The 25,923-nt window shown below is 42.8% G+C and overlaps 1 protein-coding gene across 1 annotated transcript in view; it reads left to right on the top strand.

Annotated features, from left to right (window-relative positions):
- Nucleotides 1-25,923, top strand: part of LOC139374127 (polypeptide N-acetylgalactosaminyltransferase like 6) — a 243,637-nt gene that overhangs the window by 215,170 nt on the left and 2,544 nt on the right. The window contains exons 7-10 of the mRNA XM_071115126.1: nucleotides 8,559-8,676; nucleotides 16,937-17,044; nucleotides 17,239-17,460; nucleotides 24,176-24,292. Of these exons, the coding sequence (XP_070971227.1) occupies nucleotides 8,559-8,676; nucleotides 16,937-17,044; nucleotides 17,239-17,460; nucleotides 24,176-24,292 (565 nt within the window). The remainder of the gene's footprint in view (nucleotides 1-8,558; nucleotides 8,677-16,936; nucleotides 17,045-17,238; nucleotides 17,461-24,175; nucleotides 24,293-25,923) is intronic.

Raw genomic sequence — 25,923 nt, forward strand, 5'->3', positions numbered from 1 at the left:
TTTCCACCATAATTTGCAAATAAATTCATAAAAAAAATCCTACAATGTGAATCTCATTTTGTCTGTCATAGTTGAAGTGTACCTATGATGAAAATTACAGGCCTCATATTTTTAAGAGGGAGAACTTGCACAATTGGTGGCTGACTAAATACTTTTTTGTCCCACTGTAGGGTGTCTAATTGTTCTACATTTTTTCAATATGGGTGACTCTTAAATGAGCCTGTTTTGTTTTTGTACAGACATCACCCTTCACTGAACAGCACCCTCACCTGAGAAGTAGAATGCAAAAGAAGAGAAACTGGGAATTGAACAACTGCAGTTGACATAGCTAAGTAAATGGAAGAATACTCTAATTTCAATGTGGATGAGCATTTGGTTGTGCTTAGTGTAGTCTATGGTGTTGCCAGGGAACAGCACCCTCTTTGTAGAAGTAGGAGGTGAAGATCTCCCGCACACAGATTGCATCCCGTGCTGCGTTGTTGGACCCCATCCTTGAAACATCCTGCAGAGCAGCAGACTTCTCCTCTGGCGCACGAGGGCGAGCTGCAGATCCCCTACTGGTCCTTGTGTCCATCATCATGAAGTTATGCAGGACACAGGTAGCCTTCACTCACCTGAAGTCTCCCAGGAGGTAGTCCCAGATGGCCCTGGTCATCCAACCTTGCAGTGCCCTACACGGTAACTGTAGGCAATCATTTTGAAGGTATCTGTAGGAATATGGAAGATCGTTTCATTATTAGACTTTTAATTCACCAGGTCATTGTGGATTACTAAAGTATAATATCCCTTATAACAAACCATGATAACATCGGATAGATAGATGCATGTGCACACACATGTACATGTGTAGCACGTGACAAGCAGGATCATATCCAGGATAGCATCACAAATGAATACATAAATACCACTTGAAGCTTGATGATGGGTTGATCAATTGAATCAGCTGTGTAGTATTAAGACCAGGACTGAGAACCACTGCTCTTCATTGGGACCTCTTCATCTACAGAGCAGCAAAGATTGTTTGTCACCAGAGCGTTTTACAGCATATTACTATTTACCTTGGAATAAATTCATGAAATGGAGAATGGATCAAACTATTTACCCATTACATTTATTATTTAACAAGGCAAGTTAGTTTAAGAACAAATTCTTATTTACATTGACGGCCTCCCCCAGCCAAACCTGGATGACGCTGGGCCAATTGTGCGCCGCCCTACGGGACACCCAACCACAGCCAGTTATGATACAGCTTGGATTCGGAACCAGGGTTTCTGTAGTGACGCCTCAAGCACTGAGATGCAGTGCCTTAGACCGCTGTGCCACTCGGGAGCCCCTAAAATAATTTTGTTCCTGGGTGGGCCAGACCTTCATACAAACTAAAGTGCACTATTAGCCTACCGCTGGCCAATCGGGTGGCTCAGATGACCGTGTCTGCAGTAACGTAGCAGGCATAAAGGAAAGATACTTTGCAAAGTGAGATGACAAAACGTTTAAAACCATGACTAGAGAGAGACTGTCAACTAATACAGCAAAGAGCTGCTGTTTATATGAGTGAGTTCATGTTTAAGTTCTTACTCAGCACTGTCAGCACTTTGTACTCAACACTTTTATAAACCATATGCTGCCAGCACACCTACAAGCGAACCACTCTGGGTGGCCTAAGCAGCACGCTGCAATTCACCGCGTGCTAGAGTACACGAGCCGAAAGGCTTTATCGTTGGGTTTTTCACATAAACGTTTGTCGATTGACTAGGAATGCCTTGGAGATGGACCAGTGGAATGCGATCGAATGGTTGGTGACTGCTGTAGAACTTCACTCCACTTTCTATCTCGTGCTTCTCTCTGTGGGGTGATATCTCAGGGCTAGAACGCACATGCATGCAGTTTAGAGGGAACATTGTTTATAAGCTGCATAAATGTGGTATGTGTGGAGGTCCTTCCTTAATTGGATCTGAGAGCTCATCCCTTGAATGTACATGATGATTGACATCTCCAGGCAGGTAGGCAGTAATTGGGGAGCGTGGCTCAGAAACAGATAGGTGTCAACATATTGAGGTGTTGCTGAGCTCGTCAGAGATGTGCGAAGTGTTTGTCGATAGACAGAGGCTCTCCGAATCGATGCCTGAGTTTTTAAAAGCTAAGCCACTGAAAGCTACAGTATGTCTGTCTGCACTACAGAAGAATGGGAATGATTAGTTGCATTTGGAAAAGCCTAAGTAAATTTGAGGTTGGAGCTGAGCTCCCCTATCGTTTGGACTGATGGAGACGGGTGGGAGCCCTTCCAAATTGTCTCCTCTCACACACACACACACACACACACAATCCTCTGTTGCTTTACCGTGCTGTTAAGGGATGACAAACATACATGAGAGGTGTCAAAGTCTTGCTAACTATTTGTCTGTGTCCAGTGTGTGTGTACAGTGTGTCTCTGTGTGTGTGTACGGTGTGTGTGTGTGTGTGTACTGTGTGTGTGTGTGTGTTTATTCTTCAACATCTGTCTGTGTGATTCACCCAATGATAAAGAACCTATTCTCCCTGGACAAGAGTGTTCACACATTACATCGCTTAACCCAGGACAGAAACAATGTTATATTTGAAGAAGAAAAACCTCCAACTCATTTCCAAAGAGAGAGAAAGATAGAGACACAAGGCTTCAACAACATGGCTTTATTAGCATGTTGCACTAATTCCAACAGCATTTAACTAATCACATCAGATAATTAGTATTTTGAGTGGAATTACTTCTTAATTCGCTTATAGTCAGTCAGTCAGTGTTCAGACTAGTAAATTGCCTGATCTTGCGAGCTTACATACATGATGGCTACACAGATATCAGCAGTAATCAGTCTGGTAATTATGAGGCTATGTTCAGACTGTCAGGGTTGAGCTCTAGTCTAATTCCACAAGGAATTGGCCATACATAGGAAACCACACACACATCCACAGGAGAGAGAGCCACACACACACACACACACACACACACACACACACACGCACACACGCAACCTTTCGGTTACTAGGCCAACGCTCTAACCACTAGGCTACCCTGCCGCCCCAGATGCTGTGTAGTATTAAGGCAATGAGTCTCCAGGACCAGGACTGAGAACCACTGCTCTTCATTGGGACCTCTTCATCTACAGAGCAGCAAAGATTGTTTGTCACCAGAGCGTTTTACAGCATATTACTATTTACCTTGGAATAAATTCATGAAATGGAGAATGGATCAAACTATTTACCCATTACATTTATTATTTAACAAGGCAAGTTACAGATGAATAGAGCAGCTAAGGCCTTGTTTGTAAGCTGTTCTCCAAAGGTCTATAATGTACACATCAATGTAGAACACCAGTGATCTGCTGTGGAGAGTGCAGTACAGACTCAACTGGCTGGAGGGTAGAGTAGTGTTGTGTCAGAGTGCTGTAATTTATGCATGTTTAGTATGATAACATTAGGAACCGTATGTATGAAGGTTAATGAGCTGTGTGAGCCGAGGCTTGTACAATGTGTGTGAATGTGTGTGTGCGTGCCTGTGTGTGTGTTTGTACAGTATGTGTGCATAGGCCAATGCGTGCTTGTGTGTGTCCTGCTGTTTGATTACAGTGACTCCTACTCCTATGGGCTTCACAGGCCAGAGGCCAGAGAGACTCAGTCGGCCTCAGTAAGTAGCTTGACCCGGTACACACGCGCCACTCTCTCAGAACCTCAACCTGCAGCGGTGTGACCTCTGCTTTACTCACCTGGCTGGCCAACCACACACACACACACACACAAACACAGGAACACACACACACACACACAAACACAGGAACACACACATACAGCCTCCTCCGTCTCAGCACAGCCTCATTGATCTACACGTTCCCTCTGAGATCCCTGACTAATTAAGGGATCGATAACAGCCACCACGCTGCAGTCTTACTATATCATATCCAGTTTGGCTGCTCCCTTCAACTCAGACACAATCCTTCCTGGAGGAACCCACACTGAAGTAATCACATCTCCTTAGTGCTAGCCCTCTGTCCCTGGCAGGATTGATTGACTAATATCATCTTGACTGACTGGCCTTGTTTCTTGACTACATGGTCTGCATACCAAATGGCACCCTATTCCCTAAAGAGGGCACTACTTTTGGCCACGGACTACTTTTTGATTGGGATTGTGCTAGGGCCGGGAGAAGGAACGTGCATGCTGCATATTCATATCAGCCCCCCCCCCCCCCTCAGTTTTATCTGTTTGTACACTGACTTTGCGTATAATTAATTAATCCTACAATATTGAATTTGGCTATCAGGGCACCCTTGAATAAATTGCATGACGTCTCTGAATGCTGCCCTCCTTCAATCAGATCATCTCTTCATAGCAGGCTGGTTCCTTCCTCCTTGTTGGGTAAGCCTCCTGTAGGATTAGATGAAGGATATTAATTCTCTCTCTCTCTCTCTCGCTCTCTCTCTGAGCCTATCAGCAGCAATCCAGCCTGATCAAACAGTGTAAAGCCTCCACTAACCACTGAGATATCCACAGCTAAAAAACAGCTCTCATTACCTTCTATATCACCACACAAACCATCCCACTCAATCTCTCCCGTGGTGTATTTCAACCGTAGTGAATCAAAAACGGACTTTCCAAACGAGGAGGGTTATATATATTATGCTTTAATTTCAACCACCACAACCAGAAAGTGTAGTGTCCATGACTACTTTAACTTCCCAAATAATCTTCTAGTGTTGTGGGTTTTTTAAGATAAGAATAATACGCGAGTTAGCTCTGCATTTTGTCTAATCCCTCATTCCATCCACTTTATCCAGAAGTTGTAGTGTCAATGACAAATAAACTACTTCCCAAATAAACTATGTTCTCTAGTGTTTTTCAGCTGTTGTTGGCAAGGCTGCTAAGAAGATAAAATATATAATGATTTCAGCTTGCTCCACCATTAGCTCCTTTAATTGAGTGGACTGGTATATTTCAGCGCTTTATTAAATTGGAGGGAAGCAGGCCGGAGGGTATTACCCGCAGAGTAAATAGATTTCTGCACTGAGCTCCCTCCGTCTGGCTCTGCCTTCACCACCACACACAAGCTCATACCTCACTTGTTGTCTTGTTTTTGCACAGGCAGATCATGGTTGTTATAGATACATAGACACAAAAAAAATTGGAACAAGGAACATTAGGCTCCTTTGAATCATCATTGGGTCAGACCAAACAGTTTTTCGGATTAAAAAGACTGTCTATCTGTGGAGGCCTAACCTTAAGACACCAAATCCAATCCCTCCCACAACGCCTTTGCTATTTTGGATTTTACAGCTTAAAACTTTCTTGGCTTAAAGCTCTTTTTTGTTGACTAAGATGCCCAAATAATGCGACGCTTTCCCTGTGAATCAGGAGGTGTGAAGAGATTTAATGAGTCAAGCTTGCTGTTGTGTTGTGGCTTTGCGCCTTGGTGCTGTTTATTCGGAGCATTTTGATTACAAAAACACCCCTAGTTCAACGGCTCCCCAGCTCCAACGCTAGACCTATCCTCCACACTGCCGTACCGCATCCATCCAAGCCTCGCATCAAGACACCGCCGCTCTTTTCGCCCTCTCAGTAATTCAAAGGGCTGTGGTGTTTTCCTTTTTTGGCCTCCTCTACTTACATCACAGTATTTCATCCCCCCCACGCTTTCATAGAAGATTGGCGCCTCGTCCTCGTCGCTACCGAGGAATGACTCAAACGCAGGAAAAGAGCTCTTCCCATTACCCGGAGGATTACTCTGATTCTCCACCATCGTCGAAGAAGAACGACAAGGAAAAACATTCAAACATGCCAAAGTCAGGGTCCAACAAAATCCACTCCCCGAGCTTAAGCCCTGCTGAAAGAGAGTGTGAAATAACAATGAGTACAGGTTTGGGGCAGTACAATGAGCAAGGAGGGAGAATAGGAATAGGCAGGGAGAAAGGATTAGAAAACTATTAGTAGAAGCAGTTTGTTGTTGATGGGAAGGAAGTTGCTTCTCCTTGGAGTAGATGCTGCTTACTGTGCACCAATTCCTGATCTGCTTAGATTTTTCTATAGATTCTGCAGTGGGAAATGTGAAATGTCAGGCAAATAGCCATGTCAAGTGTCAATCATGGGGATTTTTGACTGCTTGAGCTCTCTGTGAAGTTTATCGATTGCGCGAGGGTCGGTGTCAGCATATCGTGATGGACTGGTATTTCTTTGCCGTGATTGGATGAAAGCTTTGACTGAGATAAGCCTGAACGGAACATCCTTTATTACTGCAAGCCAGGGGATTTATGGGTAAAGACTCAATATGTCTTTGAGACTGCCTGCGTGTCTGAGTGCATGTTTTTACCATATGTATGATGGTGTTTTAGAAGGTGTGTATTTACGTATCCAGGGGCAACAGAGAGATGCGGGTCATGTAATTTCTCTGAATGCTTCCACTAAGACTGCAATATGATTGTCTCTGAATTATGATGCTCAAATGCCACCTTTCAATGTACAGTGCCTTGCGAACGTATTCGGCCCCCTTTAACTTTGCGACCTTTTGCCACATTTCAGGCTTCAAACATAAAGATATAAAACTGTATTTTTTTGTGAAGAATCAACAACAAGTGGGACACAATCATGAAGTGGAACGACATTTATTGGAAATTTCAAACTTTTTTAACAAATCAAAAACTGAAAAATTGGGCGTGCAAAATTATTCAGCCCCCTTAAGTTAATACTTTGTAGCGCCACCTTTTGCTGCGATTACAGCTGTAAGTCGCTTGGGGTATGTCTCTATCAGTTTTGCACATCGAGAGACTGACATTTTTTCCCATTCCTCCTTGCAAAACAGCTCGAGCTCAGTGAGGTTGGATGGAGAGCATTTGTGAACAGCAGTTTTCAGTTCTTTCCACAGATTCTCGATTGGATTCAGGTCTGGACTTTGACTTGGCCATTCTAACACCTGGATATGTTTATTTTTGAACCATTCCATTGTAGATTTTGCTTTATGTTTTGGATCATTGTCTTGTTGGAAGACAAATCTCCGTCCCAGTCTCAGGTCTTTTGCAGACTCCATCAGGTTTTCTTCCAGAATGGTCCTGTATTTGGCTCCATCCATCTTCCCATCAATTTTAACCATCTTCCCTGTCCCTGCTGAAGAAAAGCAGGCCCAAACCATGATGCTGCCACCACCATGTTTGACAGTGGGGATGGTGTGTTCAGCTGTGTTGCTTTTACGCCAAACATAACGTTTTGCATTGTTGCCAAAAAGTTCTATTTTGGTTTCATCTGACCAGAGCACCTTCTTCCACATGTTTGGTGTGTCTCCCAGGTGGCTTGTGGCAAACTTTAAGCAACACTTTTTATGGATATCTTTAAGAAATGGCTTTCTTCTTGCCACTCTTCCATAAAGGCCAGATTTGTGCAATATACGACTGATTGTTGTCCTATGGACAGAGTCTCCCACCTCAGCTGTAGATCTCTGCAGTTCATCCAGAGTGATCATGGGCCTCTTGGCTGCATCTCTGATCAGTCTTCTCCTTGTATGAGCTGAAAGTTTAGAGGGACTGCCAGGTCTTGGTAGATTTGCAGTCGTCTGATACTCCTTCCATTTCAATATTATCGCTTGCACAGTGCTCCTTGGGATGTTTAAAGCTTGGGAAATCTTTTTGTATCCAAATCCGGCTTTAAACTTCTTCACAACAGTATCTCGGACCTGCCTGGTGTGTTCCTTGTTCTTCATGATGCTCTCTGCGCTTTTAACGGACCTCTGAGACTATCACAGTGCAGGTGCATTTATACGGAGACTTGATTACACACAGGTGGATTGTATTTATCATCATTAGTCATTTACGTCAACATTGGATCATTCAGAGATCCTCACTGAACTTCTGGAGAGAGTTTGCTGCACTGAAAGTAAAGGGGCTGAATAATTTTGCATGCCCAATTTTTCAGTTTTTGATTTGTTAAAAAAGTTTGAAATATCCAAAAAATGACGTTCCACTTCATGATTGTGTCCAACTTGTTGTTGATTCTTCACAAAAAAATACAGTTTTATATCTTTATGTTTGAAGCCTGAAATGTGGCAAAAGGTCGCAAAGTTCAAGGGGGCCGAATACTTTCGCAAGGCACTGTATGTACTTTACATATGTCATACTTTTCTCAGGGGGGATTAAGTATGTTAGGGATTAAGTATGTTACTTTATATTTTTGTTAAAGAATAACTCACACCCGTTATCTGTCTTATACCACAAAGACTGCAAGTGTAGATTACTTTCTCTGGATTTCAGATGCTTGGAATTACACCAAATGTCACCTTTCAATATATGGATGTTATGCACTATTTTAACTTAATAAATCTGAACATGGTAATTAACACTTGTATTATTTCTTTGTCTCTCACTGGTTCTCTTAGACAGATAGAGAAACTGTACATCTCTCTTAAGAGCTACAGCTATAGCAGTAGATGCTCACATTATGACACAAAAAAAAATAGACACCGCAACATTGTTTTGTGCTGATCGGAAGATTTAGAAAATAACTTTACCGACAAGCTAAAGACATGGATGCTCTCTCTGTCTCTCCTACAGGTCTCCAGTGATGGCCGGAGGTCTCTTTGCCGTCAACCGTCGGTGGTTCTGGGAGCTGGGTGGCTACGACACTGGCTTGGAAATATGGGGCGGAGAGCAGTACGAGATATCGTTCAAGGTGAGCAAACATGTATAGAAGATAGCGTTTCCCAATCATACATTTCTCTTACCAATGTTCTCAAGACTGGAACAAGTCTTATCATTCAAGCATCTCGACACAGCACTGTAGAGAAACTGGAAGTCTTAAGGAGTCTTAAAGGTTGCTAGTCATACTCGTGAGGGCTAAGTTCGTCTTTCAGTATACACCAGGGTTCGACAACTAGATTCACAGGCCAATTTTTGTCAGAGCGGATGGTCGGGTGGCTTAATCAAATCAAACCAAGCTTTATTTATACAGCACATTTCAGACATGAAATGCAATACAATGTGCTTCACAGAGAAAAAAACCCAGAATAAAAACAATTCAAATAAGTGAAATATTTACTACACAAAAAACAGAAGAGGATAATTTTTTTTTTTTTTTAAAGTACACATCCTGAAAATCCGTCTGGCCCTACGAACCTGTGATTTTTCACCTGTTTTAAAGGTCTTACTCACATCGGCTACGGAAATCTTGATCACACAGTCGTCCAGAACAGCTGCTGCTCTCATACATGCTTCAGTGTTGCTTGCCTCGAAGTGACCATAGAAGTAATTTAGCTAATCTAATAGGCTCGTGTCACTGGGCAGCTTGCGGCTGTGCTTCCCTTTGTAGTCCGTAATAGTTTGCAAGCCCTGCCACATCCGACGAGCGTCGGAGCCCGTGTAGTACAATTCAATCTATAAGGGCACAAGGCGAGACCCAAATGCAGACACAGGAGGCAGATGGTTGAGCTCCGATATGTATTATAACAAAAGGGGTAGGCAAAAGGCAGGTGAGGGACAGGCGAGAGTTCATAAACCAGGTCAGAGTCCAAACAGTACCAGGCGATAGGCAGGCTCGAGGTCAGGACAGGCAGGGGTTCAATGATCAGGACCGAGTCCAAACAGTACAAGGGAATTGGCAGGCTCGTGGTCAGGCAGGCGGATTCGACGTCAGGACACGCAAGGGTCAAAAACCAGGAGGGCTAGGATAAAACAGAGACTGTGAAAAATAGGAGCTAGGGAAAACGCTGGTTGACTTGGAAATACAAGACGAGCTGGCACAGAGAGACAGGAAATACAAGGATAAATACACCGGGGACTAATAGGGAAAACAGATGACACCTGGAGGTGGGTGGAGACGATCACAAAGACAGGTGAAACAGATCAGGGCGTGACACAATCTTATTCCTGTATTGCCGCTTTCCCTGTTTGATTGTTTCGTAGAAGGGCATAGCGGGTCTTCTTATAAGCGTCCAGGTTAGTGTCCCACTCCTTGAAAGCGGCAGCTCTACCCTTTAGCTCAGTGCGGATGTTGCCTGTAATCCATGGCTTTTGGTTGGGATATGTACGTACGGACACTGTGGGGACGATGTCATCAATGTACTTATTGATGAAGCCAGTGACTGATGTGGTGTACTCCTCAATGCCATCGTAAGAATCCCGTAACATATTCCAGTCTGTTCTAGCAAAACAGTCCTGAAGCTTAGCATCTGCGTCATCTGACCACTTCCGTATTGAGCGAGTCACTGGTACTTCCTGCTTTAGTTTTTGCTTGTAAGCAGGACTCAGAAGGATAGAGTTATGTTTAGATTTGCCAAATGGAGGCTGAGGGAGAGCTTTGTACGAATCTCTGTGCGTGGAGTAAAGGTGGTCTAGAGTTTTATTTAATCTGGTTGCACATGCTGGTAGAAATTAGGTCAAATGGATTTAAGTTTCCCTGCATTAAAGTCCCCGGCCACTAGGAGCACCGCCTCTGGATGAGCATTTTCTTGTTTGCTTATGGCCTTATACAGCTCGTTGAGTGCGGTCTTAGTGCCAGCATCGGTTTGTTGTGGTAAATAGACAGCTACGAAAAATATTGCTAAACTCTCTCGGTAAATGTTGTGGTCTACAGCTTATCATGAGATACTCTACCTAAGGCGAGCAAAACCTTGAGACTTCCTTAATATTAGATTTCGTACACCAGCTGTTACTGACAAATAGACACAGACCGCCGCCCCTTGTCTTACTAAAGGCAGCTGTTCTATCTAGCCAATGCACGGAAAACTCAGCCAGCTGTATGTTACCCATGTCGTTGTTCAGCCACTACTCGATGAAACATAAGATATAACAGTTTTTAATGTCCCATTGGTAGTATAGTCTTGATCACATCCAGTTTATTCTCCAATGATTTCACATTGGCTAATAGGACTGATGGTAGAGGTGGATTACCCACTTGCCGTCGAATCCTTACAAGGCACCCCGACCTACGTCCCCAATATCTCTGTCTCTTCTTCATGCGAATGACAGGGATTTGGGCCTTGTCCGGTGTCTGAAGAAAATTCTTTGCGTCCCGATTCGTTTAAAGAAAAAATCTTTGTCCAGTACGAAGTACCTCGGTCTTGTCTTGATTTAGCTGGAGGAAGTTGTGAGCCACCCAAGTATTTAAATCACTAATACAGTCTAATAATGTATCTGTGAAGTTAAAATCCTCTAGTGACACAGAAATGTAAAGTTGTGTATCGTCTGTGTAGCAGTTAAAATCAATGCTGTGCTTTCTGATAACGCTGCCAAGGAGTAACATATACTTTATAAACTGAACAGTACCAGACCCAAAATCAAACCTCGTGGACGCCACAGCGCCTATTTTGACTCTCGGCCAGTTAAATAGGTCCTAAACCAATTTAGAACTGGAGCAGGGACGCCAACCCTCTTTTCCAGTCTTTTCAGAAGGACATCATGGTCAACCGTATCGAGTGCAGCACTTAAATCCAAGAGTACAAGGACAGAGAGCTGTTTGGCGTCTGTGTTGGCTCTAAGATCATTTAACACTTTAGGCTGTCTCTGCGCTGTGATGGGCACGAAACAAACTGAGCAATCATGGGAGAAGGGCCTTGGTCAGGGAGGTGACCAAGAACCTGATGGTCACTCTGAATGAGCTCCAGAGTTCCTCTGTGGAGATGGGAGAACCTTCCAGAAGGACAACCATCTCTACAGCACTCCACCAATCAGGCCTTTATGGTAGTGGCCACCCGGAAGCCACTCCTCAGTAAAAGGCACATGACAGCCCGCTTGGAGTTTGCCAAAAGGCACCTAAATGACTCAGGAAACAAGATTATCTGGTCTGATGAAACCAAGATTGAACACTTTGGCCTGAATGCCAAGTGTCACGTCTGTAAGAAACCTGGCACCATCTCTACGGTGAAGCATGGTGGTGGCCGCATAATGCTGTGGGGATCTTTTTCAGTGACAGGGACTGGGAAAGATGAACGGAGCAAGATGAACAGAGCAAAGTACAGAGAGATCCTTAAACCCAATTGAACATCTCTGGAGGGACCTGAAAATAGCTATGCAGCGACGCTCCCATCCAACCTGACAGAGCTTGAGAGGAACTGCAGAGAAGAATGGAAGAAACTCCCCAAATATAGGTGTGCCAAACATGTAGCGTCATACCCAAGAATACCCAAGGCTGTAATCACTGCCAAAGGTGCTTCAACAAAGTACTGAGTAAAGGGTCTGAATACTTATGTAAATGTTTTGTTTTTTTTATACATAAAATAAAATTTTAATAACAGCTTTTCCTTTGTCATTATGTGGTATTGTGTGTAGATTGATGAAGAAAAACAACAATTTAATCCATTTTAGAATAAGGCTGTAACAAAATTTTGAAAAAGTCAAGGGGTCTGAATACTTTTTCAAATGCAATGTACTTGGTGAACAAATTTCCTAAATGAAAGTAATTTCTAGCTGAATTCCTGGTGATTTAAGTATTTCTTTCCCCAAAAACTAAAATCCCTCCCCCAAAATATATAGTAATATATATATATTAGTTTTGTTTTTTTGCTAAAAAAATAAATAATTGCTTGCGGGCTGGTTTTGGCCCATGGCCACCTGTTGCCTTTTGCCGACCCTGTTACGTCGGAAGGCATGGACCAAAGCGCAGCGTGGTAAGTGTTCATGATTTTTATTGGTCAAAACAATCTAACAAAATAACAAAGTGAAAAACGAACAGTTCTGTAAGACAAATAAACTATACAGAAAACAACTACCCACAAAACACAGGTGGGGAAAAGGCTACCTAAGTATGATTCCCAATCAGAGACAACGATAGATAAAGATAAATAAAGAAACTACCCTAGTCACACCCTGGCCTAACCAAAATAGAGAATAAAAGCCTCTCTATGGCCAGGGCGTGACAGACCCCTGGTCTATACTATCCACTTCTATCTATGCTGAGGTGCTTCTATTTAGTCCTTGTCTGCACTGTGTGTGACACATAAATGCCACTAATCTTTTATTCAATATATATGATAGGATATGATACAATATAAATGATATTTACTAATAGTTCATATTATATTGGGGGGTAGCCTAGTGGTTAGAGCATTGGGCTAGTAACTGAAAGGTTGCAAGTTCAAATCCCTGAGCTGACAAGGCACAAATCTGCCCCTGAACAAAGCAGTTATAACCCACTGTTCCTGAGCCATCATTGAAAATAACAATTTGTTCTTAACTGACTTGGTCTAGTTAAAAGAAAATACAATTGTGGTCACATAGCAACCAGTGACCTTGTCCCACATTACCTTGAATTAATTAACCTTACCTTGAATGAATTTTATTGGACATATTTAAAATACATATAAAGTTGCGTCGTTCATCTTGGCACAACAAAATTACAGATGATTTAAAACACACTAAAGTCTACCAACCTTGCAATTATATTAGAGTCTAGACAATCATGGTCCCATAACAATGTGTTTCTTTGGTCCATTCTTTTCCATCCTGTCCCACCATACCCCTGCCTCAGTCTCCAGACAGGTCAATCTGCTCCCAGACAACTTTATTAAACTGGTACGACTTTCACTCAGATAAATTTATCTCGCTCTGTTCTCCAGTGTTTTGTTTCTCCTACCTTCTCCAGTACAATGCACTCCTCAGAACCCAGCATTCCAAAATAATGTTTGTGTGTGTGTGTGCCCGTGTGTCTGCAACCGTGTGTGCACGTGTGTGTGTGTTAGTTTTTACAAGGAGTAGTTCTGGCTTTAGCCTCCTTCCTAAACTAATTACAGCCAGTGATTTTTGGCTTGTTTGCGGCTCAGAGGTTATTCCATTTTGATTTACGGAGGAGAACACGGTATATGGATGTGAGGGAATATTGTGTTTATCGTGCCTGACATACCTGCCATCCAACCGGGTCTCAGTATACACTCTCTCTCGCTTTCGCTCTCTCTCGCTCTCGTTCTGTCAGTGAGTGCACTTTGTAATTGGAATGCAGCCCTTTCTTCCTTGACTGGAAACCATGGCAACGATAAAAAGAGTTCCCATGCAAAATTGCAAGTCTTCTTACAGAGGTGGGAGGGGTGATTCAGACATTTGTGTTAATCTGTGTGTTTTTTGAGTCGTTGGTGTTATTTTGTGTTGAGAATTCACAAGTGAAGAAAAAGTGTAAATATTACACAGTGGCGCCCCCATCTGTCTAAATGTTAAAAGCTCTGATTCAGAGTTGTCTGCTCCAGTTACTTAGGGGAGAGTGGGGTAACACGGAACCCAAACCGGCTGCGCGCGGGCGACATCGTGCATACATTTATTTTGTCCCCCTATACCAAACGCGATCATTTACACGCAGGTTAAAATATCAAAACAAACTCTGAACCAATGACATTCATTTGGGGACAGGTCGAAAAGCATTAAACATTTATGGCAATTTAGCTAGTTAGCTTGCACTTGCTAGCTAATTTGTCCTATTTACCTAGCTTGCACAAGGTCCTCTACTCTGACAATTAATCCACACATAAAAACAGTCAACCAAATAATTTCTAGTCATCTCTCCTCCTTCCAGGCTTTTTCATTGCTGAACGTATATGGTGATTGGCATCTACATTTTCATAGTATTGCCACGACAACCGGCAACAGTTCATCTTTCAATCACCCACGTGGGTATAACCAATGAGGAGATGGCACGTGGTTACCTGCTTCTATAAACCAATGAGGAGATGGGAGAGGCAGGACTTGCAGCGCGATCTGCGTCAGAAATAGGAATTGACTTCTATTTTAGCCCTTGGCAACACAGACGCTCGTTGACGCGAGCGGTGTGGTCAGGGTATTAGGAGAGACATTTTTTACAATCAGCATCACTCTGTTAATGAAATATAGTATTATTTCTAGCAAAGATATCAACATATATTTCAGGATGTTGTGTATTCCTGGAAACAATCAGAATTCATGTAAACATGACAGTTTGGAAAACATAGCTATGCCGTCTACAAATGTCTGTATTGATTGAAATATTAGCACTACATTTTTGAACCCATCTTCATTTCCCAAACACAATTCATCATAATCACAATCGCTTTTTTGTCTTTTAATATGTTGAAGCATCTTTTAACACAGGCTTAACACCTAACAAACACTTTGTACTTTTTAAAATGAACATAGGCCAGGCCCTGTTGTAACCTCATATCCCACCAATAATGCCTTGCATTACACTTGGGAAGAAAACACTTCAATTTGCTCAACTTGCCATTCCCTCAACTTACCCCAAGACAAACATTTTGACTTTATTACCCCACACAGCTGCAAGGATGTACTTTCTTGCTAGGTTCAGGACCTCACATTGAAGCTTATAGAGACCCCAACTGATGTATAGAACACTCTTAAGATGATCTACTTTGGTTTAGAAGCGTCATGAAACCTCTAACACAATACATTATTTTGAATTTTTTAGACCTAACTTGCTTACCACTATTTCCATGTGGTTTCTTCCTTCATAGACTCCATGAAATGATGACCTCTTCCTAAATATTTGGTCAAATTATACATTTTGTGTAGGGTTTCCTAGAAACAAGGGTGGCTCAACTGACCCCTTCGGCTCAACTTACCCCGCTCTCCTCTACTGTCACGGAGTATGGATGTCTTACAGTTAGCCTACATATGATAGCTGTTAGACTGACAGTCTATTGACACTGGTTGTATCTCACATTGAACAGATATCATCAAAGCATCTCCAGGAATTGTACCTCGTCCTGTGAGTTGTACGCTAAAACAAATTGTTACTCATGAACGCATGGGAGTCATTCATAAACCCCTCGTATTTCTGCTGATATGAGAGGTCAATGAACATCTACACTTGTCCTCTGAGGAGGCCATTTTCTGAAGACTGGAGGAATCTCTCCACATGTCAATGAAGCCTGTAAAGCCAGCTTGACCATTAACCTGAGGCTCCTCAGGAAAGCACCCTGCCTCGTTGTGATATGGCAGAGCAGGGAGAGAGGTGGAGCGCTCACACACACCGCGGGAGAGAGATGGAGCACTAACACACACCGCGTGAGAGAGGTGGAGCGCTCACACACACAGCGGGAGAGAGGTGGAGAAGCGGAGGAGAGGTGAAATGTCCCAGGATCCTTTCCAAACAGTCAGCATGACCACTCTAATTCTAATCAAGCTGCCAAGTTTGAAAGAAGGAGGGGTGAGAGAGGGAGGGAAAGAGGGAAGAGGAATGAGAAAGAATGGAGGGACATGAAGAGATAAAGAGAGGCATAGGGAGGAAGAGAGAGCAAGGGAGACAGTAAGGGAGAGGATAGCAGACTGAAGGTGTTCAGAGTAGCACTACTGACACCTGCCCTCTTCCTTCCTCTTCTTTCTAGCTCTTCCTTTGATGCAGGAAAAGAGGGGAATCGAGCGAAGTGCTCGGGAAATAGGATTCCTTTCAGTCCCTCCGCTCAAAGAGGCTTATAATGTGGCCCTGCCAAGCAGACAAAGTGGGAATCCACTTCAAGTGTGGACAGAAGGATAGGTTGTCTGTATTAGGGTCTTGCAACAAACAGAACACAAACCCATCTACACAACCATTTCAACAACAATATCCTCACTCTGAACTCAGTCGACAATAACTCAGGGCTTTGAAATTGAAAGATACCTGTGATTCCTTTCTGGAACAATAGGAAAAACAAAGTGTGCTTTTTTTCTTTTCTTTCTTTACTTCAGTGCTGACAACTAGGGTTGAACAATTCCGGGAACTTTCAATAAATTCTCAGATTTCTCCCGAAATCCCAGAATCAGGAGGGAATAAGCAGGAAATCCAGAATCATCCAACCAGGTATTCTGGAAAACCAGATCATGTATTAAATGTTCCCGAAATGTTGCAACCCTACTTACAAAACACAGTTGGTTGAGTTACAACGGTTTTGTGGCCTTGCTTAGAACACATAGCTATCAGGCTGACAGGAAGCTTTTGAAGTAATGTACTGAGGTATTGTTTGTGTTCCATCTCCATTCAGGTATGGATGTGTGGGGGCAGTATGTACGACGTACCATGCTCCCGAGTTGGACATATCTACAGGAAATACGTTCCCTACAAAGTGCCGTCCGGAACAAGCCTAGCCAGAGTAAGTTAGACTGACCAGCCAATACACTGCTTCCATCAACTGGTTATGGCTAACATGCGGCCATTTTGACTGGTTGTCTATTAATTAATTGGCACATGGCTGATAGTCAAACTGAGAATGTAGGTCCAGCCATCTATCTGACAGTCCATTGCCTTACCCCATCTCTCCCTCCCTGTCTCTCTCCCTTATCTCAGAACCTGAAGAGGGTGGCTGAGACATGGATGGATGAGTACACAGAGTACATCTACCAGCGTCGTCCAGAGTACCGCCACCTGTCCACTGGGGACCTGACGGCCCAGAAGGAGCTGAGAAGACACCTCAAGTGTAAAGACTTCAAGTGGTACATGAACGCTGTGGCCTGGGACCTGGCCAAGTACTACCCCGCTGTGGAGCCGCTGCCTGCCGCCTGGGGAGAGGTAGGAAGTTAGGAATACACACAGAACCACCACCACACATACAAGAGCACGTACGCACACAGACAGAGCTAACGCACCTACAGAACGAATGAACACACCCACAAGAGCCGGTACACACACACACACAAACAGAAAAGCATACAGCATATAAAAGCATATGTGATTACCTTAGAATCCAAAATTAAACGTCAGGTCATGTTTTCGAGGTCACTTACTGAGGCATTGATACAAATAATAGGACTTCTCACAATACTTAGGCCTACATAAACCCACTCTCTTACATGCCACCAATAACAGCTAAGTCTGAGCAGTATCCACAGGCTGATTTGGTTTCTTGCGTATTTTTAGCTGGTATTGTAATGAATGAATCTATTTCCAGACACCAATACATCAGCTAAGAGACAGTCCCTGAATGCCTCCACAGGTGTGTCACGGAAGGCTATTATTCCACCAGAGCTGTATCCCAAATGGCACCCTATTCCCTTTATAGTGCATTGCTTTTGACCATGGCCCAAAATAGTGCACTATATAGGGAATAGGGTGCCATTTGGGACTCTTCCATGTTCATTGATTTATGAATGTCTGGTGCTCGCTGAAACGTAATGCGTTTCTCATATGGGACAGGCAGCCAGCAGCCTGCTAATGAAATGTTTTAGAGTAGACAGTGTCACAAAACGGACACAGCTGGACTGTCTGCTTCTCTACCCCCAGAAACCATAAGTGGCAGATTTGACTTTACATTGTTCATAAACATGGCATGCAGTTTGCTGCATCGTATTCTGAGGTATATACAATGCCTCTCTGTGTTACCTGTGAAGGGATGGGGCTGGAGATGGCCTTGGCAGTTTATTACTATCTCACTCTATCTGTTCTCTGGCACACACACACAATCTCACTCTATCTGCGCTCTGTGAGGATGGGATCTAGCCTCAGGCAATCATACCCATAAATGCAGGAGCTGGAATCAGGTTGCCTGGAATCCACACTCATATCGTTCACCATTTACAGTTGAAGTCGGAAGTTTACATACACCTTAGCCAAATACATTTCAACTCCGTTTTTTTCACAATTCCTGACATTTAATCTCAGTAAAAATTGTTTAGGTCATTTAGGATCACCACTTTATTTTAAGAATGTGAAATGTCAGAATTATAGTAGAGATGATGATTTATTTCAGCGTTTATTCCTTCATCACATTCCCAGTGGGTCAGAAGTTTACATACACTCAATTAATATTTGGTAGAATTGCCTTAAAATTGTTTAACATAGATCAAACGTTTCGGGTAGCCTTCTACAAGCTTCCCACAATAAGTTGGGGGAATTTTGGTCCATTCCTCCTGACAGAGCTGGTGTAACTGAGTCAGGTTTGTAGGCCTCCTTGCTCGCACACACTTTTTCATTCTGCCCACAGAGTTTCTATAAGATTGAGGTCAGGGCTTTGTGATGGCCACTCCAATACCTTGACTTTGTTGTCCTTAAGCCATTTTGCCACAAATTTGGAAGTATGCTTGGGGTCATTGTCCATTTGGAAGACCCATTTGCGACCAAGCTTTAACTTCCTGACTGATGTCTTGAGATGTTGCTTCAATATATATCCACATAATTTGAGTTTGAATGTAGGCTGTGAAATACATCCACAGGTACACCTCCAATTGACTCAAATGATGTCAGTAGCTTCTAAAGCCATGACATCATTTTCTGGAATTTTCCAAGCTGTTTAAAGGCACAGTCAACTTAGTGTATGTAAACTTCTGACCCACTGGAATTGTGGTACAGTGAAATATAAGTGAAATAATCTGTCTGTAAACAATTGTTGGAAAAATTACTTGTGTCATGCACAAAGTAGATGTCCTAACTGACTTGACAAAGCTATAGTTTGTTAACAAGAAATTTGTGGAGTGGTTAAAAAACAAGATTTAATGACTCCAACCTAAGTGTATGTAAACTTCCTACTTCAACTGTAAATAGTGAGGATTCCAGGCTAAGAATCAGGTATTCATGGAGATTGTTTCCCAACCAGCTTTTTTCCATAGGGAGGTTGGGTACAGGATTGGTTTTAATCATCACTGATATACATCATTCACTATGATGGAATACATCATTCACTAATTAATTCATCCTATGTGCCAGAAGGAAACCACATCCTCCTCTCAAGCCACTGAAACATTTCAGAAACCTCACGGCGAACATGTTGTACGTTAATATGAAAAATTAAATTAATTTTGCATTACATATAATTGGATTCCTTGCTCTGCCTTCTTTTAGAAAATCTTACTTTCTATGTTTTTCTGACGTCCTGGCCCCTGGGTCAGGGTACTAATGATAATAGGTAGAATGGAAGGCCGTCTCAGCGGTGACCCACCTTTCCCACTCTTCACTGTTCGCGTCTACAAGGCCATTAGCACAAATTGTACAAGCACACACACACACACAACACAAGTCCCAGCTTATTCCCGTCCCCGCTGATTAACCACCCCTTTCGTATTAGCCAGAGGTGAAAATGGATAGTAAATAAGAAGTGAAGTGGTGTATCTCTTGATGAGAAAATGTTTGCACAGTAGGCAAATATCTCCTCTTTCCTCCCCCGGGTGAGGATGGTAGTAATTTTATCGTCAGGCTGACAGCTTCATGTGCCATCTCTTCCCTGGCTCTCACCCTGCCTGTCCCCCCGCCTGTCCCCCCGCTGTCACCCCACCTGATCTATGGATCTATAAAGAGCTCTCAGTGGGTATTCAAGCCCAGATTGCAAGGGAGGAGAGGGAGAGAGAAGAGAGAGGGGGGAGACCGCGAGAGAGAGAGAAGGGGATAAGATCAGAGGGACAAAGAGAGAGTGAGATTGTGAGACAGACATAGAGGAGAGAGAGCTCAGATTAAACTTCCTCTACATCTCTGGAAGATGACGATCAGGGGGTCAGCCTTCTCGACACCTCGGCCTTGGAGCTGTGCAGACTGGGTAAATAGGGGGCTGTCGATCTGACCCCCTACCCACCATCCAATCTGCCTCCCTCCCCACAACTCCATACCACGGCTCCTTCAATAGGTCTAAATCACTTCAAGTGATGCAATCATCAGGCCTTTTGATTCGGCTCTAACTGTGTCTCCAGATCAGCGCTGGCATGTTGATAGGCATGGCATCGGGGATAAGCACTGTGTTTTGCTCCTGGGCCCATTTCAGACGGATGAGGCTTGGGAAAAGTGGAGAGTGAAGGCCCATTATGCAGTACAATTCGCACACCATTATTGGTCTTTCAGAGCGATCAGCAGTTTACTCCTAATGACCCTGTGGTTAAATGCACTTTGTCGATGCGGGTGGCAGGCTGAGGGAGTTTGATTATTTGAGGTTTCTGAATTGCAATGCAGGTGGGTATTATTTTGCATTTCCAACTGCACTTCTGGCAAAACTTATTGCGTTATTACACGATAATGCTGCTCCACGGGTGCCTGATAGAAAAGTGCCAAGTTTGTTTGCAGCATTTAAAGGACTAAACTCTTAATATTGTTTGCCATGTAAAATACTGTAGAACTTTGCAACAATGATTTGTATTATTGGTATGTATCATCCTTTTGGAATAGTGTCCGATTGAATTAGGTCTATGTCAGGGAAACAGTGTTTCCCTGTCTTTTCTCATTGGCTGCATCCTAGAGAATATAAGTCATCTTATCTCAGAGTAGAACTATGTGTGGGTGACGATGTGACCTTCCAGAGATGGAGCTGCCTGCAGAAAATTGGTCACATCTGACCTGCACCTAATGGATGTTTCTGTTGTTGTTCACTTGTCTTGAATATTTCACTCCTTCATGATGGGAAAAGGGGAGAGCCTCGCTAGTTTAGATGCAGGAGCAACCAAAGAGGCAGAAAGCACTGAGGCCAGAAATTGTTGTGTCTTTGGCTATGCCGGATTAAGTGATATGACATGGCTATTCTATAAAATCCTTTCTCTGTAATTAATATTACCTGATTGAGCTAATCATGTAAATGTAATTAACTAGAAAGTCGGGGCACCACAAAATAATATTTATAGAGCTGCTGTCCTCCGAATAAACTCTTAAAGACCTAGTAATATTTTACATCAATAGCAGTCAATATTAATCGTCACCTTATTTCAGTCTCATCTGAAAGTTGTAAATTCTTGGTTATCTTCACGAACCCTGGCTAACAAGTTGAATCAGCAATACAAAATTGGGTTTAATTATTTATTTACTAAATACCTAACTAATCACACAGAATTGCATATACATATACATTGATTACAAATTATGTCATAAAGGAAAACGTCCCTAGCGGACGGAACAGATATGACAGCTGGTTACACAAAGAAAAGGGGGCTGGGTTTGAGTGAAAGAGTGGGAAGACTGGAGAACAAAGGGAGAAGCGATGTCTCTATTGGGCCGTAGGCAGCTACTCTATTGTAAATACAGAATCTTATGCATTTTAAATTACCGCCCATTTGGAAAAGGAAAATACAATAAATATTTACTCTGAGCTGCATTTCGGTAGGTTGGATGGCCGTGTTGCCCAACAGAGTACTTTGAAGAATGTCTCTGGTCGTAAATTGGATACGTCGCAGTAACGTTGTTGCGTGGTAGACGGGATACTCTGTCTGTTCTTTCCTAGCCCACGTTTGCAGCTGCTGTTGCTAACTCAACGGCTAGGAGGTATCACTTCTGTAGTGAATAAGAGTTCAAAGTTCAGTCCATTCGCAACCAAAGCTCACGCTGAGGTTGGCTTCGTTCTGTAGTTATTATCTGAACCCTTCTGACATCGGATCGTCATCCTAATGTACCCGGAACAGGAGGTTATATTGTCATCACGGCTTTATATAGGAAGGAAGAGGAAGGCGTGTTTCATTGGTTATAACCAATGTCTCTTCACGTGGGCGGGCCACTGAGTCGGGCCTAATTCACTCATGAAAACCCAGTTCTCACATTTTAGAAGCTAAAATCACATTTCATCCCATCACAAATAATTTCATATTCAAACATTTAAATTGCACAACGATTCCATGTGAATCTGATAACTATAATGTGTATACTTTCCACTGTATAGTTAGTTACTCATCCTATCATTGATGAGCATGTCTCGTATGACAACCGAACTGACATCATATTCATTAAGTACCAACGCATATGTTCAACTGGTTGGGTTACCAAAATATGGTTAATTTCCCCCCACCTTCTGATGTTCCTAGAATCACTATGTTAACCAAGGGATTTTCAATAGTCACATCAGTAGGGTAGAGAGAGGAAAAGGGGGGGAAGAGGTATTTATGACTGTCATAAACCTACCCCCAGGCCAACGTCATGACAAAATGTGTCGCCATTTTGTAGATAGTTTATCTGTCATTCCGTCAGTTTAGTTTTTGTTGCTCCATTTTTTACAGCTCAAGAGTTTTTATCTCAACTCCACAAAAGAAACACAGGTTATCCTGACCCAAATAAAATACGTAATCTGTACTCTGTTATTAGAAAAACATGCACAACATTGAGGAGAGCTGACATTGAGTTACATTTTTATAATCAACATTTTCAGAGCCAACCATAGTGTTGTTGTCAGACATTCTCCACACTAAGTCAAGCAATCACCAAAATTTGCTACAGCCTTAGCTAATGTCTATGGCCCCATCTAGTGGCGAGCAGGGGTAACAACTTTTATAAGAGAGTCAACCCTGTGCAAAACACCTCTGAGTATTCCATCCCTGGTCTCCTTCCTGTCAAATACAGTGACTCACTCTCTCTCTCTCTCTCTCTCTCTCTCTCTCTCTCTCTCTCTCTCTCTCTCTCTCTCTCTCTCTCTCTCTCTCTCTATACTCACTCTACTCTCTCTGTCTACTCACTCTACTCACTCTCTCTCTCTCTCAACTCACTCTCCCCCTCTCTCCTCCTTTGGAATCTCTCTCTCTCAACTCACTCTCTCTCTCAACTCACTCTCCCCCTCTCTCCTCCTTTGGCCTCTCTCCTCTCCTCTGCCCTCGCCTTTGTCTCTCCTCTGAATGTGTTCGTGAGGGCCACAGAGACAGACAGAGACCAGGCTACTTTAGATGCAGTGCATCTGGATTCATGCATTATTGAGCCATACTGTGACACGAGCCAAGCTCACCTGAATGCTATAGAGAGAATTAGGCAAATGACACAGTGAATCAAATGTGTTTGAGAGCCGAGTAACTCTGAAACTTTTAAAGTTTTCACAGTAGGGGGGCGCCTATTAACTCTGGTTTAGAGGGAGGAAGATGCTCCAGGAATGAATTAGCTTATCTCTTACAGTCACTGGTGAGAGTAGATCTTGTCAGCAAACTGTGAGAGCTTTGATACCATGTCAGATCATACGCTGTTACTTAAAACCACATACTGTGTATAGATAGTTGGCTGCTTGTACTAAGTTACTGTGTACAGTGTGTTTGGAAGGTTGCCATGGATTCCACTCACTATACACTGGAGTCCTGTGATCAGAACGTTGAGCATTAGAGAGAAGCCGGAGTATCTCATCCTGTGGTCTCTATATATATAGATGTATATTGCATGGTGTGTGTGTGTGTGTGTGTGTGTGTGTGTGTGTGTGTGTGTGTGTGTGTGTGTGTGTGTGTGTGTGTGTGTGTGGGCGTGCGTGCGTGCGTGCGTGCAAGTCTTCACCGAGGCCTCCCTTTCGCTGTTTTTGGGAGGCTTCAAAGTGTGTGTGTGTTTGGTTTTAACTGAGCCCTCTCTCTTTGTGTCCTTGTAGATTCGTAACGCTGCATCAGGTCTGTGTATAGACTCCAAGCACGGCCCCACAGGGACAGAGCTGAGATTGGACGCCTGTCTGAAGGAGGGGGCTGAACGCACCTGGGCACACGAACAGGTAGGTACAACCGGAGCCATGTACTGTATAGTAGGGTGTATTCTATACTATATTATACTGTATAGTAGGGTGTAGTCTATATTATATTATACTAGTAGGGTATAGTCTATACTATATTATACTGTATAGTAGGGTGAAGTCTACACTATAATGTACTGTATAGTAAGGTATAGGTTTAGTCTATACCATATTATACTGTATAGCGTGGTGTAGTCTATACTATATTAAACTGTGTGGTACAGTGTAGTCTATACTATATTATAGTGTAAAGTAGGGTGTAGTCTATACTATATTATACTGTATAGTAAGGAGTAGACTATACCATATAATACTGTATAGTAGGGTGTAGTCTATACTATACTGTATGGTGCAGTGTTGTCTATACTATATTATACTGTATAGCAGGGTGTAGTCTATACTATATTATACTGTATATTGGGGTGTAGTCTATACTATATTAAACTGTGTGGTACAGTGTTGTCTATACTATATTAAACTTAATAGCAGGGTGTAGTATATACTATATTATACTGTATAGTAGGGAGTAGACTGTACCATAATATACTGTATAGTAAGGTGTAGTCTATACTGTATGGTGTAGTCTATACTATATTATACTGTATAGTAGTGTTTAGTCTATACTATACTGAATGGTACAGTGTCGTCTATACTATAGTATACTGTATAACGGGGTATGGTCTATACTATTACCGGCCTGTTAATCATTCAGTCAGTCAGTCAGTCAGTATTAGTCAGGAATGGCCCCTCCATGAGTCCGGCCTGTTAATCAGTCAGTCAGTCAGTATTAGTCAGGAATGGCCCCTCCATGAGTCCGGCCTGTTAATCAGTCAGTCAGTATCAGTCAGGAATGGCCCCTCCATGAGTCCGGCCTGTTAATCAGTCAGTCAGTCAGTCAGTCAGTATTAGTCAGGAATGACCCCTCCATGAGTCCGGCCTGTTAATCAGTCAGTCAGTCAGTCAAGAGTGACCCCTCCATGAGTCCGGCCTGTTAATCAGTCAGTCAGTATCAGTCAGGAATGACCCCTCCATGAGTCCGGCCTGTTAATCAGTCAGTCAGTCAGTCAGGAGTGACCCCTCCATGAGTCCGGCCTGTTAATCAGTCAGTCATATTGCCCCTTGCAAGAAATACCTTTTTGGGAAGGTACCCTGCAAATCCTTTGATTAAAGATTATAATTTCAATCGTTTGATTAAAGATTAGTCGCAACATGTGCTGTCTGCACAACAGCCATCACAACACTTAGTCTCGCAAAAGAACCATAACATACGAAATACACAGAACTACACTAACAGGAAAATCCCACCCAAAAATGATATTTTGGTATTTGTTTCATTAGTCCATTGTTGATATAGTCCCAAAATGGTTTTGCCTGTCAGCAATCAAGATATACAACTTTCAAAATACGGCAATACAGCTGGTATGATGCACTTATTATCATTTTGCATCATACTGGCATTATTTCTGTATTTTGAAAGTGATATTTGTTGAAAACTTGATTGCTGACATGAAAAACATATTAGTAGTATATCAACAATGGACTAATGAAACAAATACCAAAAGATCATGTTTGGGTGGCATTTTCCTTTAATACAAAACAAGTTTAGGGTACTG

Source organism: Oncorhynchus clarkii, chromosome 19 (assembly GCF_045791955.1).
Source record: "Oncorhynchus clarkii lewisi isolate Uvic-CL-2024 chromosome 19, UVic_Ocla_1.0, whole genome shotgun sequence".
In the NCBI taxonomy this organism is placed as follows: domain Eukaryota; kingdom Metazoa; phylum Chordata; class Actinopteri; order Salmoniformes; family Salmonidae; genus Oncorhynchus; species Oncorhynchus clarkii.